Source organism: Onychomys torridus, chromosome 5, assembly GCF_903995425.1.
Source record: "Onychomys torridus chromosome 5, mOncTor1.1, whole genome shotgun sequence".
Classification (NCBI taxonomy): domain Eukaryota; kingdom Metazoa; phylum Chordata; class Mammalia; order Rodentia; family Cricetidae; genus Onychomys; species Onychomys torridus.
Window position 1 is genome coordinate 39,037,305 of NC_050447.1, and position 26,164 is coordinate 39,063,468.

At 44.9% G+C, this 26,164-nt stretch overlaps 1 protein-coding gene across 1 annotated transcript in view; it reads right to left on the bottom strand.

Moving 5' to 3' along the window:
• Nucleotides 1–745: 745 nt before the first annotated feature.
• Glg1 (golgi glycoprotein 1) overlaps nt 746–26,164 on the bottom strand; it is a 114,686-nt gene continuing 89,267 nt past the window's right edge. The window contains exons 12-26 of the mRNA XM_036187137.1: nt 24,926–25,063; nt 23,329–23,415; nt 22,208–22,270; nt 21,059–21,172; nt 19,717–19,805; nt 18,022–18,139; nt 17,010–17,102; nt 14,765–14,902; nt 13,241–13,364; nt 12,014–12,156; nt 11,778–11,879; nt 10,576–10,683; nt 7,834–7,954; nt 6,983–7,089; nt 746–5,195 (exon numbers count right to left, since the gene is read on the bottom strand). Of these exons, the coding sequence (XP_036043030.1) occupies nt 5,028–5,195; nt 6,983–7,089; nt 7,834–7,954; nt 10,576–10,683; nt 11,778–11,879; nt 12,014–12,156; nt 13,241–13,364; nt 14,765–14,902; nt 17,010–17,102; nt 18,022–18,139; nt 19,717–19,805; nt 21,059–21,172; nt 22,208–22,270; nt 23,329–23,415; nt 24,926–25,063 (1,713 nt within the window). The 3' untranslated portion in view covers nt 746–5,027. The remainder of the gene's footprint in view (nt 5,196–6,982; nt 7,090–7,833; nt 7,955–10,575; nt 10,684–11,777; nt 11,880–12,013; nt 12,157–13,240; nt 13,365–14,764; nt 14,903–17,009; nt 17,103–18,021; nt 18,140–19,716; nt 19,806–21,058; nt 21,173–22,207; nt 22,271–23,328; nt 23,416–24,925; nt 25,064–26,164) is intronic.

Consider the following 26,164-nt stretch of genomic DNA (forward strand, 5'->3'; position numbering starts at 1 on the left):
GATTAGCAAAGAAAGTAACTGGTTTCCTTGTGGCGTTTTCATTTTCCCGTGTCATGACTTTTATTTATTGGTTCAGGGATATTTAAGGGAGTTTTAAAATTGAAGTGAGGATTGGAGGGGGATGTGGCTCAGGCTGGCAGATTTTTAAAAATGACTTGTGTATGTGAGTATGGCACAAGAGCTCCCTGCTCACGTGGACTGTAGGACAGTTTTCCAGCATCAGTTCTCCCCTTCCACCATGTTGGTCCCGGAGGTTAAAGTCAGGCCGTCAGGTGGTGGTGGTGGTGGCGGCGGCGGGCTGGTTTACCTGCTGAGCCATCTTGCAGGTGCAGGATGGCAAGTTTAAAATGCCTTTATTGATTTTTAGATTCCATTATGTTCTCCCGTTTTTGGTTTATACCCTCTAAATCTCAGACCCTTGAGAACAAATGCCAAATGCCTCTGAGGATTGAAGCTGGCCTGGACTCTACCAGAAAAATTCTTACCCATGAAGCTTCAGAGTGGCTGCTAAGGCAGTGTCTGGGCAATGTGCTCCCTACAGGCCAGACAGAGCTCAATGAAAAAGGGATGAAGGTTCCATTCCCCCAAATCCCGTAGTCTCACTTTGCTGGGCCCCAACAAGCCAGGATCCAAGGACCTCCTTGGCAAGGTCTGTGTACTTAAGTGTGCTCACAGCTCGACGAATCTGCGGTAGCAGAGCATTGGGGGAGATTCCTCCTGGTCACTACAGACAAGATTCAACAAGTACAAACCTGCAAACTCTTTATTAAATTCTCCCATTTCATCTGTACAGAAAAAAAAATGCACATTATGTTCAGAATCTCAGTAACATCTTGAAATTACACAGCATGAACATGTAAAAACAAGGAACTGCAGGGATTTTATACATAGAAAGGAAATCCATTTACAAAAGAGGCTTAATTGTACTTTTGTTTAAAAAATAAAAAAACAAAAACAAAAATGAGAAGCAGAAACAGGTTAGCGGCCCGAGACCTGGCACAGCACTCACTATACTCTGCCTTCCCGCAGGGAGTAGCCTGCTGCTGCCCACGCGCTGCCAGGGAGCTGGGACCTGGGCTAGCAAAGGACTCCATGCTCTGAGGTTCTCACGTCAGTTTCGGGTTGGGAAAAGGCGAACCATGACCTAGAGGCATGGTCTGCACATCTCCTCACCTAGGAAGCTTTCCACAGCCTGGAGCTTGGCCCAGGGAGGGGTCAAGATGTCAGAGGAGTCCTGTCAGGGTCTGTCACCACCTGCTACGCAGACACTGCTGGCTTTGTGTTTTAGGTGACAAGCTGCTCCTGAGCCCACACAGCAGTCACTGTCTGCTCAGGGGATCCTTTGAGGATTAATCTTGGTTTGCTTACAACTCACTGTTGTCTGAGAACTGGGTAGCAAGAAGGGAAATTTGGCTTTAAACTTGATTACCTTAACAGGTGAAACTAGAGAAGCCAAGGAAAGTGTGGCTGGACAGACAGCAAATCAAAGCTACACGGAGGGTGAGCCAAAACCAAGCAGGGCAGAGAAATCCAAAAGGGCATTCTGAGCTCTGTGTTTTCAAATTCACAAGATGCTGAAACACAAATTTCGAAGAGGCATGTATTCAAAAGGCCACCACCACCTTCTTCTAGTTCTACGGCCCTGACTTAGGCTGCAGGTGCCAGACTGGGCCGGCTGACTTCTGAGCACAATTACATCCTCCTGAGAGACTGAGTCTGGCGCAAGTGGAAAAAGTTTGTTTTTGTTTTGGGACAGCGGATAGAACAGGAATAAGAAGGGAGGTATCTTTTCAGAAGAACTTGGGACCAGCCAGGAGAGCCCAGAAATGGTACACAGCCTCTAAGGGAGCCATGGAGAGTTCTGGAAGTCACACTGATACACAAGAGTAAATGTTCTCTCAGGAAGGCTGAGGGCACTAATCGTGTAACCCCGACCCAGTGTGTCTGATAACAGGGTGTCCTCTATCACTTGACTTCAGGAAAGAAGAAGACATAAAGTTGGGTAATAACTTTCTGCTAATTCATCTGTGACAGAGAACTCTTCCTCACCATTTTTGGCCTCAGGCTGGCCTGGATGCTCGTATCTAAAAGCAGACGGTAGCCATGGTACCTTTAATGGGTTCTGTTACCACCTGATCACTTAATGTCACTGGAGTACCCCTTCCTAGTAAGGATGCACTAGCTCAGCATGCTGACTTGACCCACAGAACCAGGGCTGGAAGTGTAGCCAGGTGTTCTCTGGGAATGCAGAGGGTAAGGATTTCCCAGGGCCAGACTGCTGGCATGTCCTCTGACAGCAGCAAAAGCAATCAAGTCCAGGGATGCACCCTGGTAAAATGATAAATGTCTTGCTCCTGGAGTGTTCCTTCACTGGGAAAGGCCCCGTCAGAGAAGATTAGACTGGTTCTTGACTCACTATCCAGATTTCTGAACTGGTCCACAGAGGCCCTCAGCCAGGCCTCTGATTTTCTGAAGCAGCAAAGGGTAGCGTACCACCAACAGTCCCCAAGACACTGGCATGAGCTGGCAAAGGGAGCCCATTGTGACCTGGCTGCCGAAGCCTTGGCCCAAACCTCCTGACTACTTCCATTCTTAGGCTCAGACTTTGGCTCCCACTGCAGGGTCGGGGTTCTTGACTAGTTCACGACTAATTTATACCCATGATTGACTTAGGAGGCCAGAGGCTTGAGTGCCCTATAGCCCACTCCACTATGCCCAACAAGCTACAGAATGGACAGCACCGGACCCTAGACAGAGACTAGAAAAACCTACTTGAGACCAGGCCTAAGACCAAGAGCCAGCTGTAAGAACTGCTCCAAGGAAGATGAACACTTCCTGTACTAGGCAAATTCAAGACCCCAGTAGCTATCATTTCTATTCTGACCATTTCTAATGACAAATATTGTAAGAACCTAACTCAGCAAACCTCCAAATCTACAGGCAGTGAGGATTCCTGTCAGTGTAGAAACAGAAATACCAAGACACGTTAGAAGCACGTATCAGAAGGGAGGCTTCAGGGATCAAAGCCATGACCCTAGTCTTCTCCGCACATCAATGTGACCCTGAATCACAGAGCTGTCACACTGCAGTTCTGGCTATCAGCTCCAGTGAGACGCTGAGACTGTTGGGGAGGGAGGGACTTGAAGGACTGGTTTAGCCAGTTAGCAGTGGAGGGTGTGGCTCACAGTCTCATCAAACTCAAGAATCCCAAGGCAGGTGCTGAGAACCAGGAAGACTCTAAAAGCAATATGGAGGGAACCAGGCAGCTTAGCAAGCAGCATCCCTTGGCGACGTCTCTCCCCTATGCAGGGGACATACAGCTGGCTCTGGAACTCACTGCCACTAGAAAAGGCAGCAAAGAAAGAAGACCACAGTATTCAAATCGATGTCAGTCAGGTCAGACAAGGAGTAACGTGGAGAAACTGACTGAAAGGACACAGCCTGCGCAAACACACACATCTCAGGGAAGACACACACGCTCAGGCTGAGCGGGACTTGTAGGTGTAAATGAGAGCCGGGGCAGAGAGGGCACCGCAAAGGGCCTGGGTCTGTGTGGACAGTTGTAGGCACATGATTTATAATACTTTGTGGACATCTAACAGGTTAATAAAATATATATTATATAAATATATCTCCTACTGTACATGCCACTGTGACGCCACAGCCCAAACTCACCAGAAGTGAGCCAAAGGTGAACTGCCATACCCGGGTTCCTCCCTCTTACGCCTAACCTGTCATTTCCACACTAGAGGAGTGAGGCAAGATGGCTGGGAATCTTGCTCCTGTAAAGCTCAGGTTATGGAAAGTTGACAAATCACCAAAATATAACATCTAGCCAGTGCCTACTAGAGTGGGTGCACACAGCAAATGAACAGAAAGGAAAAAACAACAACAAAACTAAACCCCGGAGAAAATCCTCCATCTTTTAATGCAACCACTTCCACATCCCTTCACACAGAGGCACAAGAGCTTGTCTGGGAGGTCTGCCTGGCGTTTACACAAGGTCTGGCTTCATTACCAGTCACACACCCGAGACCATGCTTAGTCTGCAGAAGCCACCATTTCTGGCCTGTACTGTACTCAAAAAACACAGTGAAGGGAGCCCAACCCTGCCCTCCTTACACTGCACCTTTATCTTCATCTCAGAAGTCCACACCCCAACCTAGTAACTACTTCCTGTTGAGGTAGAGAACTTCCAGGGCAACCCCAGGCTCAGACACAGGCCTTAGTGCAGATCAGTGGACAGTCCTGCTTCACAGACTTCTGCTCCTCCCTAGTCCATGTGCCACTGACCCAGGGAGGCTCTTGCCTCTGCACTGAAGTGGGGAGATCACAGGAATGCCTGTTCCTATGGAGCTGTGGGCAGCGGTGGCTCATCTGGGGTGGGAGATGGAAGGCATCACGCTGTAGCAGAAGCAAACGGGACCCAGGGCAGGCTGCTTAGTGTCCCCACTACTTGGTGAAGTCCCCTGCCTTGATGTGGCCCAAAGTTGCTTCTAGGAGAGGAACCAGACATTTCAATGATCAGGCACTGGATAGGCATATCTCCTCAAGTCCTGCTGTCACCCGCTTCAATTACATGAAAGAAAGAACCTACTGCTGAGTCAAGACTGAAGGAGATGGCTACTATATACACTGTTTCCTTTCTTTAAAATTTTTTGTCTTTTTTGTTTTGTTTTTAAAAAAAATCTTGAGTTGCAGGTCAGGTGTGTCGATTCTGGAAGTACTGGCAGGTCTGTTGGTATGACAGAATTGCCTACAGGCAGGAAAACCCTTCGCCAACAAAGGCTACCACCAAAGCAGCCAGCTGCCAATGCTGCCGTGGCAGCTGGGAGGAGGAGGAGGAGGAGGAGGAGGGCACCGCGGATGTGGCCAAGTCTGGATGGGAAGATGCAGTGGGCACCTGCTGCTGCTCTACTGTGGGTGTTGGTGCCACCTCGTAGAGGGACGAAGTGAGAGGGTGCACTATACAGGAAGGCTGCACAAACTGGGCCTGGGCAGGTGGTTCCTTTGGTGGTCAGGCGGCTCTACCTGTCCTTGAGCTCCCGTGTCACACGCTTAGTGATCCGTCCACACATCAGGCCAATCAGGAACAATATGCAGATGCTCCCACTGATCACAGAGAGGATGTAGTTCTTCGAGGGCGATGTCATGACTTGCATGGCAAGATCAGAGAAGCCATCTGCTGGGGCCACCTGAAAGAAGACAGCAGTGTGACCCTCTGAGGGAAAGCTGGGTAGGTGGCAGATTATAGCTAACTTACCACCTGAATTCATATATATATTCTATAAATTAAAATATTTTTAATTAATTTTGTTTGTTTTGTGTTTTGAGACAGGATCTCTCTACATGTCCTGGCTGTCCTTGAACTCAGAGATCCATCTACCTCTGCCTCCCAAGTGCTGGGGTTAATGGTGTGCGCCATTAGACCCAGCTTTTCCTTTTTATTATTACCATTCTTATTTTGTGTATGTGCGTGTGTGTAGGATGTGAGTATGTGGATGCACACTTGCCATGATGTACAAGTGGGGCTCAGAGCACTACTCTACGGAACCAGTTCCCTCCTTCCACTTTTAAACAGGTGCCAGGACTGAACTCAGGTCTTTAGGTTTGCACAACAGGCCTCTTTACACACTGAACCGTCTTGTGCACTCTAGTTTACATCTTTTCATGTAAGGAGGGAGAGGCAGGGAAACAACACAGCTCTGACCCTTCTTCTGGACCGTAACCTGCAAGTGCCCCCTGCCCAAATAGGTACAGAAAGGCACAAGAGGCGCCACCCCTCAAGCGCTGTCAAAGCACTACCGGCACCTTGTGCTGCAGACAGGATGCCAGCTTGTACGAGGCTCTGCATGTTCTCACTCACTCACTCACTCACTCACTCACTCACTCACTCACTGCTCCAGCCCAGCAGGCAGATCTCCTTCCTCCTACGTCACAGTGAAGACCACAGTCTGGGGTCCTCTAGTCAGTCACAAGGCTACAGATATTTTTATGCTCTTCATTGTGTTTGATACCTTTTTATAAAACAAAGTGAAAAGCTTCGGAACATGTTTTATGTTTTTCGTTTTTATTGTTACTAGAAGAAGGTCTAGGCTGGCCTCAAACTTGTGATGTGCTTGCCTTAACCTCCAAACACTGGGATTATAAGCATGCACCACACTGTGAGTATAATCATTACATTGTAAGTACTTCCACATCAAAAACACTGTGTAATCATGACTTAGAAAACCAGGACCAAAAGTTTTCCTAAGTGCGCACAAACTGTTCTTTTGAGTATTGTCTTGGAATCCTAGAAGCCTGTGGTCCAAGAGAAACCTGGGTGGCTCCTATGTTCATGACATATATTTAAGAACAGAACAGGAGGTGCAAGAAAGATTAGTGAGATTTGCTAGCACACTTAATGAGCAGTGAGTCCCTCTGAGTCCCTCAGCCACTTGAGCAGCTGAGGAGAGGGAAAGAGTAGAGGAAGAGGACTTAGTGTCTGGGACTCCACCTAACTGGGCTCCACCTAACTGGGGCTCCACCAGTGGCTTTCCCTAGGGAGGATTGAAGGGATGGCTGTAATGACCAATGAAAACCTTGCAGTGTTGGACTCTGGGAATCTGAGGACAAAGAAAGAGTACTGGTCTAACAGAGCTTTACAGACCTAAGCTGCTGTAAGGAGATGGTAGCTATGGAGTCAGGAACAGTTACTTTAGAGACTTAATATCTTTTTCTTTGGTTTGGTTTTTCTAGACATTTCTCTCTGGAGCCCTGGCTGTTCTGGAACTCACTCTGTAGACCAGGCTGGCCTTGAACTCAGAGATCTGCCTGCCTCTGCCCCCAGAGTGCTAAGATTAAAGGCGTGCACCGCCCTCCTGGCCTGATTTTCGGAATATATCTACTGCTAGATTTCTATGAAAGATGAGACCCGTGAGGCATGTCACAGAGAGAAAGCTGGCAGAAGAGGCGGCCTCGGCAAAGGCGTTCTTGCCCTTACCTTGGCTGCATAGCTCCACATCTCAATCCGGTCGTTGAGACGCTTCTTGCACTCGGGCTGCAGCCTCACCCTCTTGTCTTCCAAGGCCTCCATTAGGCAGGACATCTCTGCAGGAGGAAACGAGTGAGAAGTCTGCAACTGTACACAAACAATCCTGCAGGATCAGGGAGAAGATTCCCAAACATCTGAGAACTCAGCTCTTCAACCAAGTCCAATTCTTTCTGGAAACCTTGATCAAGACACACCGGTGAGGAGTGTGGCTCCCAGTGTAGCTGCTCACAATGTCTTCACACCTCTTATTTTCACTGGGTGTCCCTGGCTTAGAAACAAGCTGTCTATCACCTGGGTTTCAGACACCCAGAAGCTGCCACAGTGCCTGTTATATAGACCCAGGATGCTCAGTGTAGGAAAGGGGAGAAGAGGACATAACTAGTGATTTAACTTTTTTTGGAGACGGAGTTTCTCTGGATAACTCTGGCTATATAGAACCTCTCTATATAGACCAGCCTGGCCTTGAACTCACAGAGATCTGCCTGTCTCTGACACTGGAGTGCTGGGATTAAAGGTGTGCACCACTATGCTTAGCTGTAACTAAATTTTTGATTCCTTAACAAATAACTCAAATTTTCTTTTCACTAAATCTTTGGCTCTGGCCAGTTCAAACCTGCAAAATTAGTCCCAAATTCACTGGTACTAAGGTCTAACTTTACCATCAAGAGGACACCCAGGAGAGGCTGTACACTGCTGGTCTATAGCCAGTCAGAGCAGCTGCAACTGGTTACTCAAAGGGAGCAGCCTCTGTTCCTCCCAAAGGAGTTCAGACAGGGACAGAGCAAACAATCATTACTTACGACGCCCTCGGCCAGGGGTGATGGCTGCACAGTGGTGTTTGATGTCCAGAGCACACGCCGTGTGAAGAACTGGGTCCACAAAGATGTCTGCTTTGCTCTCCTTCAACATATTTAACACTTCCTGAAAAGGGAAGTACACTGTGGGAAGAGCTTTGGAGAGGAAGTGTATCTGATCTGCGGGCTGTAATACTCCATAGAACACATAAACAAACAGGCCAAAGAGGGAAGATGAACCAGAACTACTCTGGGACAGGTGGCTGGTAATGTGGCTATATATGCACAGAGTGCAGACTTTTGGCACCCAAAAGTTAGTTAATTTGCTAACTACCTCTGAGGAATAAAGTAGGGGTTAAAAAAAGCTAAGAATAGTATGCACAAGATTGGATGACCAGACAGGAGTTCTTGGCATTCTGGTATGCCACATTATTTTAAAGTACTTACACGTTAGTATTTTTATTAATATAATATTTATTCTGTTACTTTAGGAAAACTGAACGATGTGAAATTAAAAAATTAGACTGATGACTGAGAATTTTAATATATTGCCTATCAGTCTAATCTTCAAATTCCAGTCCTTAATCCAGAGGCTGCAGAGATGGCTCAGTGGCTAAGAGCTACTTCCAGAGGACCTGAGTTTGGTTCCCAGCAGCCATGGCATCCAATGCCTCTGGCTTCCTTGGACACCTGCACTTATGTATATATAACACATGCAGACAACACATAATTAAAAAAAATTTCTCAACCAAATAAAGGTATATTTTGTTTATAAAATGTTCTACTTTACTTACGTCCTTAAAAAAAAAGATTTATCTGCATTAACTTTTTGTGCATGTGTGGTGGTATTGTGTTCCCCAAAATATTGTGCACCCTAATAAATTTATCTGGGGTCAGAGAACAGGCAGCCACTAGATACAAAGGCCAGAAAATGGTGGCACTCACGCTTTTAATCCTAGCATTCCAGAGACAGAAATCCCTCTGGGCCGGGCAGTGGTGGCACACGCCTTTAATCCCAGCACTCGGGAGGCAGAGGCAGGCAGATCTCTGTGAGTTCGAGGCCAGCCTGGTCTCCAAAGCGAGTTCCAGGAAAGGCACAAAGCTACACAGAGAAACCCTGTCTTGAAAAACCAAAAAAAAATTAAATAAATAAAAAATAAATAAATAAATAAAATAAAATAAAAATAAATAAAATTGTGGGTTGGGGATTTAGCTCAGTAGAGTGCTTGCCTAGCAAGCGCAAGGTCCTGGGTTAGATCCTCAGCTCAAAAGAGAAAAAAAACAAAACTGTTCTGTTTTGACAGGGTAATCACTGTTATAGCCCCGGCTGTCCTGGAACTCAGAGATTTCCGCCTGCCTCTAGAGTCCTGGAATTAAAGGTGTGTACCATGTCCAGCTAATTTTTTTTTTTTTAATGTGCATTGGTGTTTTGCCATAGGTGTCCAGTCCCCTGAAACTAGACTTATAGACAGGTGTGAGCTGCCATGTGGGCAGTGGGAATTGAAACTGGGTCCTCTGGAAGAGCAGTTAGTATTCTTAACTGTTGTGCCATCTCTAGCCCTGGAATTTTTAAAATTATCATTCCATTTGCTTATTCTGTGTTTATGCTTGTAGAAGTCAGAGGAAGACTTAAGAGTCTGTTCTCTCCTTCCACCACATGGGTTCTGGGATCAAGTTGTCAGATGTGGTGGCAAGTGCTTTTCCCTCCCTTGTTCTATTGTGATGGTGGGGACTGGATGTAGGAACAGGCAAGCACTCTACTACTGAGCTACACCAAGCTCCAGAAATGAGTTCTTGTTTTCAGTAACAATAAAACCTCAAAAACCTCCCCTCAAAGCCCAAATATTGTTTAAAAAATCCTTTCTAGCCACACAGAATCATTTGTAATCAAGAAAAATGTATGGACTAGGTTTTCTTTCTTTTTATTTACTTGTTTTATTTTTTTGGTTTTTTTTGAGACAGGGTTTCTCTGTGTAGCCCTGGCTACTCTGGAACTCGATCTGTAGACCAGGATGGCTAAACACTCAGAGATCCCCCTGCCTCTGCCTCCCAAGTGCTGGGATTAAAGATGTGTGCCACTGCTGGGTGGTGGTGGTGCATGCCTTTAATCCCAGCACTCGGGAGGCAGAGCCAGGTGGATCTCTGTGAGTTCGAGGCCAGCCTGGTCTACAGAGCAAGATCCACGACAGGCTCCAAAGCTACACAGAGAAACCCTGTCTTGAGCCTCCCCCCCCCCAAAAAAAAAAACCCCAAAAAAGATGTGTGCCACTACCAGCCTAGATTTCTCAGCCAGCTCTTACTATTCCTCAAAATGTGGACTTGAACACTTTTAGCAGAGGAGAGAGATACACCCACATCTCCTCATTTCTTTTCTTCCTTTTTATGCTATAATACCAACTCCTTAGTAATCAAATACAAGCTGGGTGTGGTGGGGCATGCCTTTATTGCCAGCACTCAGGAGGCAGAGGCAGGCGGATCTCTGAGTTCAGGTTAGTCTGGTCTAGACAGTGAGTCCAGAACAGCCAGGGCTATAAAGAGAAACCCTGTCTTGAAAAATCAGGGGAAAAAAAGTATTCAAATATAAAATATAAGCCTTCCTACCCAGCATTCTATGTTGTTACCGCTTTCCAAACCATTATATGGTCCTTGACCATTAATCTTCAGCTCTCTTCCGATAAGTAACAGAAGGAAACCAAAAAGGAAAGAGAAAAGGAGGCAGGAGATGGGCAAGGATGAGGGTGCGGCTACCTTTTTACATAGCTCTGTCTTGATCTTGAGCAGGTTGACCTTGAGACATTCTTCCACTTGGCCTGTCTGCTCCTGGGCTGCTGCTTCTTCAGCACATAGGCTGGCAATCTGCACAGGAGACAAGAAAACAGGGCCACCCTCCTGAGGAACAGCTGGCTTCCAGAGAACATCAACTCCGTCAAATTAGCCCTGAATACATGGTGCCAGTTGCTGACTCTGAATGGGCCTGCTCCTCAGGTACAGGGAAGAGACAATGCCACTATCTTTGGAACCCTAAGTCCTAAACATACCAATGTCGATTCTCCCAAACATGTGCCCAGGGTTCTGCTAACAGCTTCCTTGTGGAGTGTGTACTCCCTTCATCTGCACTGGATGCTCTGTTCTCCTTTTACAGTGCAAAACTGTTCATTCTCAAAGAGGTACATTGTTCTGGGATTTGTCATAAAGAAGGCTACTCTGTGATTCCACAGGAGAAAGGTCAAATAGCCAAATAAAATAGTAAAGCAAACACTTAACACGTGGCTCAGGTTTACAGCTTGATGCCTACTGCATGTGACATGCACCCACAGACTTTCCAAGCATGATCTTCAGAGAAGAGAGCAAACAACTTTCTTTGGACAGTTTTAAGAGCAACCTAAGCAGGGCTCCTCAGGTGGCCTTTTCTAGCCAGGAAAACCAATAATTTCCAAGGACAGTCACTTAGGGCCATTAGGGGAGCACTTTTATTTTCTGGTAAGTCTTGAGGGGTTCTAAATGGTCATCCAGAATAATAAGGGAGGATCATAGTACATGTGGAAGTAGTAATAAAAGAATACTCTTGGGCTGGAGACATGGCTCAGAGGTTAAGAGCATGACTGCTCTTCCAAAGGTCCTGAGTTTGGAATTCCCAGCAACCACATGGTGGCTCACAATCATCTGTAATGAGATCTGGCGCCTTCTTCTGGCATGCAGGAATACATGCAGATAGAAGACTGTAAACATAATAAAGAAATCTTTAAAAAAAAAAAAAAAAGAATACTCTTATTTAACCGACCAGTGTGGAAACAATGCTGTAGAGTAACAAACTAATGCCAAGTCCAGTCCAGTGTTCTGTAGAACCTGGACATCTTCCCATAAGATGGGTCTGTCAGTCACAAGTTAAGAACAAAGTACAGAAAAGAACCTCCTCTTCTGGGAAGCTCCCGTTTGTAGCCACAGCTTACCTCATCTGAGCAGTGCAGCTGGAGCTGAGGGTCCAGGCGGTAATCTAGAGCAGACTCCTGGATGATGATGCGGATCTGGTCCTCACAGTCTGAAGACAGGCGCTACAGACGACAAGGGGAAAGCCATCAGCCCAGGGGAGAGCACTGGGCTCAGATGAGACCTCACACCCCAGCTGGGGAAGGACAACAGTCTACTGGTCATGTCTATGGGGAACGCTCACCACACAGCTTTGTACCTGGTCAGCATATCTCAGCTTGAGGCATGAGATGACTTGGCCTTCTAGCTCCGAATCGTCCTTTGCCTTGGTCAGGATACCATGACAGAATTTAGGGATGTCAGCTTTACAGGCTTTCCTTAGCACAGGGTTTAAGCGGTAATCTAGAGTAAAAAAACGGGTCAGTATATGATAAAATAGTTAACCTATAAATTTTCACTGATTTTTGGAAATTCACCTTTCAAAAGGGGGCAAATAATGTCAATAGTCACGGATATAGTTTTATCTATCTATCTATCTATCTATCTACCTACCTACCTACCTATCTCCCTCTCTCCCCCTCTCTCTCTCTCCCCCTATCTATCTATCTCTCTATCTCCCTATCTATCTATCTCTCTATCTCTCTATCTATCTATCTATCTATCTATCTCTATCTCTATCTCTATATATTTGTTAAGATGGTAAATGGCAGCAGAGAAGTTACCATGCCAGGGCTGCTGCTGTTTTTAGAGGAAGGAAGGGCTCCCTGCAGTTCAAGGATAGATCCCTTCAGAGCAGGGAAGGCATGGCAGCAGGCCTGCTAGTCACAATCCTCCTGCCTCAACCTCTCAAGTACTGGGATTAAGTGTGTGCTACCATGCCTATCTTTCCAATGCTGCTAATCAGCAATGTAACTCAGTTCCAGAGCACATGCTGGTTCTCAGGATCCTTCAACTCTGCAGCATCTCTGCAGGGTTCTCTGGTCCAATATTTAAAGCTAACAACAGAAACCTAGCCCATAATAAACACCTTTGAAAGCATCATGAAAAAAAATATAACACGTTTGTCCACGAAGCTACAACCTTTCCTAGTCAGGAGCGGAAATTTCCCTTCTGAAAACACTGCCCATGATCATGACGTTTGAGTAAATTTGTGGGATTCCTTTCCCTAGGAATCCTAGTGCTCATTCCTTCTCTACAGTTTCCCTGGGAATCCTAGTGCTCATTCCTTCTCTACAGTTTCCCTAGGAATCCTAGTGCTCATTCCTTCTCTACAGTTTTAAGAGCAGCTGTCCAGATTTTCAGCCCTCTTCCCTGACCTTCATTCTAATTTTCTGGCTAGTCTCCAAGGGAGGAGGGGTACACTGCTCACATGCAGGCTCCTCTCTTCAAATTCATGAGCTACATGGCACCCAGAGGTAACAACATGTTGACCAGTTCCACTTGGGCTACACACAATGGAACCAGGAGAGCTGAGCCATGACAGTACCTGTGTTCTGGGTGATCTGGCGCTTGGTTATCATCTGCTTGCATTTGGGATCCATCAACTCACTGTTTTTATTCTGCTTCAAGCACTGTAACATGGTTTTAGAATCTGCTTCTGGACAGAACCGCTGTAAATAAATAGAATTATATGAAAAAGGCTACCCCAAACTAGTAACTAATCCATCTGTGATTACTTCTACATCTTCCTGGGAGCTCATGAAAGCACAGGGCAAAGGCCTTGCTTGGCACAGGCAAGGACCAGCTAAGGACCAGCTGGTACCCAGACCCAGGGTCCCTTGCTTATCTTTCCCCTACTGCCAACACTGTCCACATTTCTCCTGGCAGCAGTGGTGACGTTCTGCATGGCTGTGTTCCTATTACTATGGCCATGTTACAGTCGAGACTATTTCACAAGTGCAACTACTGTGGAAGTATGAATAAAACATGCACCAGGTGCCATCCGGCCCTCAGGTCTTACCTAACCAATCCAAGTGGCAGAATTTAGAAAATAACTATTAACCAAGGTGAATAGGGATCTGGGGTAAGGCTACATGTGGTTTACCTTAAGTGTAAGGGCGAGGTTAGCTCTATACTCTTCTTATGTCCTTAAATGAGAGCTCAGTTTGGGGCTGGTAATGAACTCCATCTCATTTGTTAACCTATGTGTCTGTGTCACAGGGCCTCAAACTCTGGTTAGGACACTTTACCACCAAGTCTCCCTTGCTTGTTGTAGTGTGCATGTTCTTCCTCTCCCTTCTCCCCTTGTGCATGCACAAACATACAAATAAATAAACATTACATTTTCACAGACATTATTGATAGGATCAGCACTGTATATTAAAGGAAAGCTGAAATGCAGTTTTATTAAAATTTCTTTGCATTTCCTTAAGTTTAACTTCTTTGTACGTACATATAGATAGGTTAAGGACATTCACTGGAGGATTATTTGAAGCAAAAGAGTGTGCAGAATAAAAACACACTTTGCATGGCTAGAGATGGCTCAGTAGTCAAGAGCACTTGCTGTTTTTGCAGAGGCCCTGGGTTTGGCTCCCAGCACCCATGTGGCATCTTATAAACACCTGTAACACTGGGTCTAGGAAACCCTATGTCTCAGTGGGTCTCAGGCATGTATATGGTGCCCATTCATACATGCAGGCAAAAGACTCACACACATAAAATAAAATTGAAAAATCTTGAAAAGAAAAGAAACATCTTGAGTGTGGGAGATGATCTGATGAAGACTCCAGATTGTGGCTTTCTCAACACACCCATCCTGGCCACCTATTAGCTCAGCTCTGTGATTTTTCCAACTTGAGCAGTATCCACATTGCCTGGAGGGCTTATGGACACTCTGTCTACTCTACCCCCAGAGATTCTGGGGGCTCAAAATTCTACAAGTTGGCAGGTAAAGGCAATGCTACTGGACTACAGACCAGAGCCGAGGGAATCACCATGTTGGCTGTGTGTAACAGGATACAATGAAAAGGGGTTCATGCAGTTTTTGTCATATAGGTCACCTGTTCCTTACCTTAATCATCTGCTTGCAGACTCGCATGAGTGTATAGTCTAGTTCTGGGTCCATCATCTCTGTTTCCTGAAGCTTAAATACTTTCTGGTGGCAACGAGTACTCAGCTGCTTCTTGTTTTCTTTCAGACACTCAATAATCTATGATGTAAGAGTTATGGCTGAGTTAGGAAGTATCAATCAGGAATTGATAGTTCATTTATTAACTGACAGTTATGGATGATGCTATTACTTGATATAGAAATGTATGATGTAAGAGTTATGGCTGAGTTAGGAAGTATCAATCAGGAATTGATAATTCATCTATTAACTGATAGTTATGGATGATGCTATTAATTGATATAGCAATGTGTGATGTAAGAGTTATGGTTAAGTTAGGAAGTGTATCAGGGTTTGAAACTCATCGATTTTGACTGTAACACTCAGTTCAGTGAATGGCAGTGTTTTTGTATCCCAGGATCTTTTGTTTCTAATTCCAGGCAGTAAGAGTAAGGACTTTCTCATTAAGAAGAATAATACTCATAGAGTTATAACCTCAGAGCCAACAGTGGACCAGATGACAAAGATTCAGGGTGACTACCCAGCTGCACTGGGATCTGAAAGGAAACCACTTAGGCTCCGTGGTTTCTTCTGCCTTCTTGAGCCTTCCCTTGTTAAGATTCCTTTGGAGCACACATTTGACTATGCTGACTAGCGCAGGCAGAGTCTAGAGATTCAACTTTATAAGAATAGTGTCAGATGCTAAGTATGAATTGGACCCAATCCTCCATGACAAATAATATCTCAGAGGGCAAACAATGAAAAGCTGTGACAGACAAGGCTGAGTGGCGCTGTAACAAGTATCCTGGGATGGATGTTAAGGTAGGTATATGCTGAAGTAGTCTCCTCACTGTACTAAATGTTTAGATATAAAATACACAATCAAAGGAAGCCGATGGGAAGCAGCACCTGCCAGGGCTGCAGCGTGAAGTCATGACACTTCTCTGAAAGACTGAGGACACAACCAGGACCCATCAAATAGATAAAGTACACCGATACCTTAAGAAATGATACGTGGGTTGGGGATTTAGCCTAGCTCAAAAAAAAAAAGAAATGATATGTAAACAGAGGACTCAAACCTGAGGGGGAAAGCCAATAGATCAATCAAAGAAAAGATGTGAAAATGTATGTAATGTCCTTGGAACAACATAGAAAGAAGAGCATGATAAACAAAAATCTAGTAGGTAGTTATGAAAAGAAGCAAGTAGAGATTTAGGAAATGAAAAAGCCCAACGGTGGTCTTTAAAGAATGAGAGAATTGAAGATAAATTAGTTCGCTGGATAACAGAAGCAATCACCTGAAACAGACAAGGCCAGAAAGCAGTAAGAAAAGGGTGGAAAGGGCACTGAGGACAGACCTTGGGGCACGACCTGTCCACTGGAGTTCAAGGAAAGAGGAAAAGCAAAGCAGTATCTGAAAAAACAGTGCCCAGAGGGAGACCCTGTTCTGACAAGCACCCACCATGACAAAGAACAAGGTCCTGCCCGGTCTCATTCCCACTGAAATTATAAATCAAGCAGAAAACTAATCTAAAATAAAGATTAACTAAAAAAGGAGGGAGGGAGGGAGGGAAGGAGGGAGGGAGAGAGAGAAACAAAGGACTCAGACTTGGCATTGGCATTGGCAACTGTAGACACAAGACAGTGAAGAAAGCATCTAAAGGCTAAAGTACCATAGCAAGGTCCTAGGCAGCTGAGAATGCAGACATTAAACAGAACACAACACGCTGGGCGGCGGCGGCGGTGGCGGCGGCACACACCTTTAATCCCAGCACTCAATTGGGAGGCAGAGGCAGGCGGATCTCTGAGTTCTAGGATATAGCCTGGTCCATAGAGTGAGTTCCAGGACAGCCAGGGCTACACAGAGAAACCCTGACTCGAAAAGAGGGAGAGAGGAAGAGAGGGAGGGAGGGAGTAAGAGAGGGAGGGAGGGAGGGAGGGAGAAGGGAAGGGTGGGTGGAGTGGAACACAGGGTGAACATTAAACGTGGAGTTACTGCAGAAGCTATACAGAAGAAATACCTAAACAATCACCAGGAATTTACTGGGCAGACAAGGCAGAGAGGGGTACAGAGAAGTATGGATGTCAGAAGCTGAGAAAAACAGCTGAAGGGGATAATTAAGCTGATAAGGATGTGGCAGTTGTCTCACCAGTGAGACACTGGATGCTATACCTTTCCTTGGCTTCCATATTAAAAGTGAAATGTTACCTGAGCATTTCCATACTGCACTGCAGAACAAAAGCTCTTGATGTCACCCTTGCAGGCTTCGTACAGATCTGGCTCCAAACGGATGTCTTCTGTCTGCATGAGAGGGAGCCAGTGTGGGAAGGGAGGTGATTTTAGGCTGGAGATGTCAATATGCATTTCCTAAACATTTACTTGTATTGTTTTAAATTATAAGTAGTTCTGTGTGCCTGCCTGTGGGTGTGTGTGAGTGTAGGTACCTGAGAAGGCCATGGGTGTCAAGATGCCCTGGATCTGGAATTACAAACAGGCATGAGACATCTGATGGGGGTTCTGAAAACTGACCTCAGGTCCTTTGGAAGAGTGGTAAGTGCTCTTAACCACTGAGCTGTCTGCCGCTCTAGTCCCCTGAAGATGAACGTTTACAGACTTCTCTTGACTGGACGCTGTCTAGGAATGACCGAGAGGTGGCAGCAGTGTGCACAAGACACTAACTGTCATATGGTAAGATTTCACCTGTGACTCCATGACTGGAGCTTCACAACAGTAGCTGAAGCTGTCCCTGTCCTTTATCCCCCATCCCCCCAGTTGTCTCAGACGGGCCCTGTGGGGAAGAACCACGGCCCCCAGGCCAGCACACTAAATTTAAGGGGAGGAATTTTATCTCAAGGTGAAAGGTGGTTTTTCTTTCCCCACTTTGTTGGTGGAGACACAAAGTGAAGCAGGTAGTTCAGCTCTTCAGGCCGCCATCCTGCAGCCAGAGGATGAGACTGATGCCAAGGAAAGATCTGTCCTTGAGGACAGGACTGGTCCATGACTATCAACACTTTGACTCTATCCCAGTTTGGCTTCTAGGGGTGTGCGGTAAAAAAACAGTCTGTCATTGAAAACCAAACTCAAAACAGTAGAGAAGCAGGAATGTGATACGGAGAGATTCCCAACTGTAACTACATCTCCCGCTTCACAAAGGCAGCAGAAGCCATCTCCCTGCTCCTCTGCAGCTAAGCACTGGGCCTGTAGTTTCTGGAAACATTACCATCTCCAGCTCCTCCACACGGAGTTGCTTGCGGCACTTCAGTGACACCCGGTGCTCCTTGGCCTCCTGTAGAGTGTCGTTGCGCACAGTGGTACTCAGGCAGATCACTACATCCACCCTGCCATGGAAGGAGAAGGCGTAAGACTGTCTGCAGTGGGCTAAAAGCCAGAGTACGGGGCACACTATTCACCCAGAATTAACGCGCGCGTGCGTGCGTGTTGTTCTCAGTAATTTAACCGTCCCCCTTATTAGTCACGGCTTGAAAAGGCCAGGAGTAGTGAAACTGGCAATCTGGATATGCCAAATAAATACTAAGAATCACCACATTTAATTGAAAAGGTAAAAGTTCTGAATTTAGCCGGGTGGTGGTGGCACATGCCTTTAATCCCAGTGTTTGGGAGGCAGAGGCAAGTGAATCTCTGAGTTCAAGGCCAGCCTGGGATACATAGAGAAGCCCTGTCTTGAAAAAACAACAAACAAAAATATTGTGAATTTAAAAGGGGGGAAAAATATGCCAAGATTATTAGGACCTATAGCGCTAGAAGATATTGTATCTATACTTATGACTTTTAATACAGGATACTGTTATAATTTTTCTCTTAAAAAGAAAAAAAAAAACAAAACAAAAACAAAACCCAACAACCATGGTCTCACAATGTACTCTAGAACAACCTGGATCTCAGACTTCTGAGATAAAGATGTGTGACACCCAACTATCCATATAATTAGTTACTATTAGTGTCCTACTGTGTCTGACTTATGAATTAAACTTTGTCATGTATACGGGCACAGTGAAAAGGTTACACAGGGCTCCATACTATTCTGCAGTCTCAAGCACTCACTGTGGCTTTAGGACACAACCCCACCACACCCTCAGAAGCCAAGCAGAGCATGTGTGAAAGGACAAGTCAATAAGTGTTTATTAAAAACAATGTGATCACAGAAAGAACAGTACTGTTAACATTGACACACTGTCAAACAGTCTCAAAGGTACAGAAGAAAACCTGTCTAAAATGGGAACCTTGGGTCATGGAAGGGAAATGTGTTCTAATACTCCCCTGCCCCAAGAACGACTTGTAAGATTTGGGCAGCTGCGCTGTCAAAGCCTATCAACTTCCTCATTAAGAAAAATTCCCAAGGGAGCTGAGATCTACTTATTCCCAAAAGCTCCACTTCAGTGAGGCTGTGCTGCTTCTTCGGGAAGAAGCTGGCTCAGCAACTTCCTTCTCTCAGGATTCCCTATACCTGATTGAATCAGACAAGTTGTCTGAACCTAGGTTAAAAGAACAAACAAACAAGGGGCTGGAGAGATGGCTCAGAGGTTAAGAGCATTGGCTGTTCTTCCAGAGGTCCTGAGTTCAATTCCCAGCAACCACATGGTGGCTCACAACCACTTGTAATGAGATCTGGCGCCCTCTTCTGGCCACACAGAGAGAGCACTGTATACATTAAAAAATAATAAGAAGAAAGAAAGAAAGAATATTCCCATAGTCCAGGGGCTTTTCTTTTGAGAACATCTATGACCAAATGTGGCGGAGAGAGCTGTGGCTATAGTCTGTGCACACAATGAGAGAGCTTGGTCACACCACAAAAAGAGTGGCCCTGGACCAGTACTGCCAGGAAGTTCCTCATATCCTACTCATCAGAGGCTAGGCTGACTTTGAAGGCAGGACAGATCAATTAAGAGATACATACTTCTTTTTTATGTTGGGACAAAGTTTTAACACATCTTCCTTGCAGGCCATTTTGAACTTGTAAGAGAATCGAAAATCCTTCATCTGTACCTAAAGATGAGAAAGAAAATCAGCTCTGTGGCAATTAACAGCAATGGGTAATATCTTAGCTATACAATTTCCAGAAGCCCGATCACAGGATGTTACTTAGTTCATAGAATGCTTCGCTAGCATGCACAATGCTCTGGGACTTATTTCACATAAAAACCTGGTGTGATGGTACATGCCTATAATACCAGCACTTGGGAGATACACAGCACAGGAAAATTAGAGGTTCAAGGTCATCCTTGGCTACACAGCAAGTTTGAGGCCAGACTGTTCATAAGAACTTTCGTAATCTGCTGAGCTCTCAAGACTCTCCCTGTGAGCACATTGGTCTTCCTGTCCTTCAAATCATACACATCTGAGCTCACTATGCCAAAAGTGTTCCTCTGGCTGATCTTCACATAGTTTACACTGCCATTTCCTTCAGGGTTCTATTTTTAGTTGTATTTCTTAATATCTCCTCTTGCAGTCTGTTCATTCCCCAATCTCTGGTTTTGTTTTCCTTCCTTGAACCACCCCAGATTGTGAGCCTAGCCGTTAACGGCTGAGCCATCTCTCTAGCCCAAACCACCATCACCATCAGCATCACTGTGTAGCCATGACATACATCATACCTGTTCTGGCATCTTTCTTCCACTAGAGTCTAGATTCTAGCATGGCATGAGAGTCCATTAACATCATGGAATGCACTTTACCTTCTTGTTATTACAAAGAGTATGGTCTAGCCATATTATTCAAATGATACATCTGAGTTGTAAGATTTAAAAAAAGGGGGGGATGTTGTGTAGGAATTTAGTTCAGTGGAAAACTGCTTGTAAGGCGAGGCCCTAAATTCAATCTCTAGCACACAATGTGGGAAAGAAATAAAGAGAAGAGAGGAACACAGTGGAGCAGAAGAGAGGACTCAGGGTCCAGTGTATTGACGTACATCTAGGCTAGTGCACGAACAGTTACACAAAACAACAGACTCCAGTGATAAGTATCACTTCATGTGAGCATTAACCAGAGCAGGGGTTGCCTGCTCTCTTGTCTCTATCCCCTCTACAGTGAATGTTCTTTAGGATCAATCTCATATGCCACTGAATGCTAAGGAGCTGAGAAGAGTGCCTGGCTTCAGTTGAGAAAGTCACATTTACTGAGAGACGTTCCAAAGAGGGCATGTAATTGGCAATAATGAAAAAAGCAGAACTGCTCGGCTGTTCCAAAGCAGGAAGATATTCAGTAATGACCCCGGCAGCCAAGACAGGAAAGCGACTGACCAGCTGGAAGTGAGTGACTCCAATGGCACACTTCTCATTCATGTCCTTCTGGTGTTTGTTCTGTATCAGACACTCCATCAGGTCCCCAGAATCTATCTGGTTATCTGCCACATCCTGAGGAAGACAGTACACATTTACACTTTATTTGTACTAATTAGCAACACAATCTAGAGTGCCATCCATGAGAAATGTGAACAGGAGTGACTCTAGAAGCCTCCAAAAAGGACACACAGCATCAATCCTTCAAGACCAGGAAAGGTAAAAACTCGCTAGAACGAGCAAGAACACCTACTGTGAGGACTACTACTTATTTCCTTCTGTGACCCCAGCAGCAGTTTTGGGATGATACCAAGCTGTCAGATGTTAAGGGTTATAAATGTTACTTTACTCCTACAATCTGGGCAGAAAGGGAGTGAGGAATAAAGTAAAAGACGTCACATGACATTGAGGTGTAATGGAGACGTTTGGAGGGAACCACTACCACTGCTAACAGTTCCTGAGAAGCAACTCAGCCGCACCCTGCAGTTTCTCTTTTGTATCTTTTCTTCCTTAACTTTTATTTAAAATTTTTAACAATTTTTTTGAAAGATTTATTTTATGTATGAATGTTCTATCTGCATGTACACCTTTACACCAGAAGAGGGCATCATATCCCCTTATAGTGGTTGTGAGCCATGTGGTTGCTGGGAATTGAACTCAAGGCCTCTGAAAGAGCAGTCAATGCTCTTAACCTCCAAGCCATCTCTCCAGCCCCTGTATCTTCTCTTATAATGTCACTTTACCCACTGCTGCTAGCCACACACACACTCATCTGCAGAGTGCTACTAACTGCTGGGATCAAGCTCTATAATCATCAGGGTTCCCCAGCTGTTGGCCCCTCCCTCAATCTTGTTTACAGTTCCAAATTTTTCTTTCTTTCTTTCTTTTTTTTTTTTTTTTTTGCTGGAGCTGAGGACCGAACCCAGGGCCTTGCACTTGCTAGGCAAGTGCTCTACCACTGAGCTAAATCCCCAACCCCAGGTCCAACTTTTATTTGCTAAGTTTGTAATAGTGTATGCTGAAGACAGAGGTGAACTCCACAACCTTGAGCTCCAAGTCCCATTGAATTTGGTTCTGTTAGTAACACATGTTCCTCCAGACATCACTTACATGGCAAAAGTTCTGAATTATAGGCTCACAGGCTCTCATCAGCAAAGCTTCTATTTGGATATCCTGTAGAAGATGAGATAGATTAGATTAATCACTCTGCTTCACAAAAGCTAAGCACGAAGGAGGAGGGGTGTGTGCGTGTGCGCATGCGTGTGTGTGTGTGTGTGTGTGTGTGTGTGTGTGTGTGTGTGTGTACGCATGCATGTGTGTATATATGTGTGTGTGTTCCCTCTATCTCCTCTAACTATATAGCCCTAGCTAGAACTCACAGAGATCACCTGCCAGTGTCTCCTGAGTGCTGGCACTAAAGGTCTGCACCACCACACCTGGCAGGCAGACCCTTTCATCAAGTTGAACAAGTGAAGAGGCAGAACTAAGAAAAGGAGATGATGCACCAAGTGAAGGTGGCACACGCCTTTAGTCCCAGCACTCAGAAGACAGAGGCAGGCGGGTCTCTGAGTTCGAGGCCAGCCTGGGCTACAGAGGGACTTCCAGGATGGCCAGGGCTACACAGAGAAACCTTGTCTCACAAATAGAAAAGAACAAAAACAAAAACAAAGAAAGGGGAGATGAAATATTTGGCAATAATATTAGAGCATGCAAATTCTTTGGAGGTTTTATTATCTCTTGTACTTCTGAACAGTATTGTCTACACTTAGGAGGCTTTTAAATCTCATGTTTTATATTCCAGTAGGCTTCAGTGTATAACAGAGATAAAATCATGCATTCAATCTTTCATTTATAACTACAAGTCCCAGGACTTTATTAAGCATACAAATAGCACCAAATGACCTCACTAAATGAGCTTTAGGAATAAGAGACTATTACTGCTTACACTGCTTTTAAATGTGATTCAGAGACTCAAGTGAGAAAGGGTCTAATAACTGATAACTGTGAAGAAGAACCACCTAACTAACTGTATAGACAGCTTTTATGGACTGTACTAAAAGGGGTCAGGACTCAGCACAATGTACTTCTTGATAAAGTCAAAGGGAAATGTTGTTAAGGTTCTTTTGACTGGCAGCGCATCTGTACTCTCAAGAGCACACAAACGAAAGAGCTAACCAATAAGGGCCAGGCTCTGGCAGCACCTCTCCTCCAGGGAGCTGCTCATCACTTACCTCAGACTCTAACTCGGTGAGGTTGCCCACTATGTCTCTGCATTCCACAGCTAAGTCATCAAGATGGTCTTGGAGGCACTCAAGCTCCTGAACATAAAAAGGCAAGCCCTTGGTGTTCAGTCATGTAAGCAAATAAGAGAAGGCAGGACACTGTGCCTGCCTCCTTTGTACTGTCTCCCTTTTAAAACCACCTCACCAAACAATACAAAAGCTAAAATCCAAGATGTAACAATGTTACTTGATGTAACAAGGTGGTTAGAGGGCCAAGAAGTACACTAAGCCATGTAAATTCAGAAGGCCAAATTTACAAGTCCAACAGGAGCTGGCCTCGAACTCACAGAAATCTGTCTGCCTCTGCCTCCTAGGTGCTAGGATTAAAGGCGTGTACCACCACTGCCCGGCATATAGTAGACTATTTTTAAAAAGCATTTTATGTGTAAAAGTGTCTTGCCTGCATGTGTGTCTATGTGCCACTTGTATGCCTTGGGGCAGTGGAGGCCAGAAGAGGGAATCAGATTCCTCAGAACTAGAGATAGTTGTGAGCTACCACATGGGTGCTGGAAATTGAGTCCACATCCTCTGGAAGAAGACAATCCAGTGCTCTTAACCGATGAGCTATTTCTCCAGACTCTTTTTATTTTCCCAGACCTGAGGACCGAACCCAGGACCTTGCACTTGCTAGGCAAGCACTCTACCACTGAGCTAAATCCTCAACCCTCTCCAGACCCTTTAACCACATACTGTGATTGCTTAAAGGTATTTTGTTTGGGCTTTAGACACTGAGCTGACGTTGCCTTGTATCTAGCCTTACTATTCACTATTTCTTTCAGCTGCTTAGAACTGTAAGCACAGTACCTGGCCATTCTCCTAAAGCTTCCAAAAACTACTTCTCAGCAGAGTGCTCTGTTACGAGCAAAGGTTCAGCAAACTGACTGCTCTGTAGGAGTCTCTGTTTTGGACTTAGAATAGGAAGACAGAGAAGGCTGGAGGAATTACAACAGTCAGAATTGAGGAGGGAAGTGCACTCAACTTCTGCGAGAAGACAAACAGACAACAAGAAAAGTCTTAGCTGTGGAGTCCATTTGTAGGTTTAGATTCACAGCCATGGGCCACAATGTGGTTGGGGTTTCTGAAGATCTACCTTACAGAGCAGTGTAAAGAAAACCTTTTCTGGGATTCTATAGCAACACATTTTTGTTGTTGTTGTTGTATTAGACAGAGGCATCTAAACTATAGGCATTTTCTAGCCATAAACCCAACAGAATTAGAGCAGGTCCAGGAAACAAGCGATGAAAATGATATTCTTACAGCCAATAGTCTTGGTAAATATTTATGGTGTTTCTTAAAATGTCCAACTCCAAAACATGACAATTTTTTTGGTGTATCTTTGTATGTGACCCAGTAAATAATTAGGGTTGCTAACAGGGACATAGGTAAGGGCTTATTTACAGAAGCATTGGCAAACTATGAGTGCCACACTACATGTAAGCCCCAGGTGCACAAGCAAATACTGAGATGGACTCCATGGGTACTTTACATTAAATATGAGTCACTAACATTATGATTAGAGAACACAAATGGCAGTTCTGTCACCAACCTGCCCAGTCTCTGTTTTCTCACTACACCATTTCCCAAGATCTATCAGGCACTTATCCTGGAGAGCAGGATCCAGCTTAACATCCATGGCACGCTGGTGTAGGATCCTTTGTACTTCGGCCCGGCATTCTCGTGAGAGCTACATGAGAAAGAATGAGCAAAAGACTTTAAAGACAACAAAAATAAATATATGAAGTCCCTAGGCAGAACAAATCTCTTATCAGCCTCTTATCAGTAAACTAATAACCAGCCCTGTAGTTTACTCCCCAAACTTTATACCAAATTAGATTTTCTAGGACAAGAATTAAATGCTTTAGGGAACTGTTGAAGTTGAAATTTCTCCAAGCAAGAAGACAGTCAGCATTTTCCATTAGACAATATATATGATGTCCTTTTCTCAGAGCATCCGGTGTGTGTGTGTGTGTGTGTGTGTGTGTGTGTGTGTGTGTGTGTGAACACACCAGATCCGTCCACAGTAGGGTTTTGTTTAGGAACATTATCTTCTACTCCATGAGTACGGTAAAATATTATATCTGATTGGGGCAAGATTTACACATACATGCTGCATGCAGGCAGTGATAGAACACCAATCACATAGCCACGGCTGTAAATTATATAGAATCAGCCAAGGGTGAGACAGGTGAACACCACACCATTGGATGCCCAGAATAAACACATATCTGAGGCAGGGACACAGACATAATTTCTTAATGGGTATGGGGTTTAATTTACTTTTTTTTTTTTTTTAAATGACATTTATTTCTTTATTTACTTATTTGTGCCTGTGTGTATAGTAGTTGTTGCAAGTGCCATGACACTGTGTGGATCAGAGACAACTTAGAGGAGTGGGCTATGGAGGCTGAACTCAGCATAAGGCTCGGCAGCAAGCACATTTACCCACTGAATCAGGCCCAAAGGAGTTCCCGGTCAGAGTCACAGAGTAAATATTCTGACAATATTTATACAATACTGTGTATGTGCCAAATACCATTGATTTTTGTCTTTTAAAGGGCTAATTTTATGTTCTGTGAATTTCAGTTCAATTCTGTAAGAAGTATTTTTAAAGCTCACACAAGGGGTATGGTGAGATTGTTTAGTGGGTAAAGGCATGCCTGCTGAGCCTGATGATCCCTGGGACTCCGATGGTGGAAGAAGATATAAACATTTCCACGTTGTTTTCTGGCTTATACATGCATATCATGACAAGTGTCTCTGTGTACGTGAACGCAAAATAAAAATG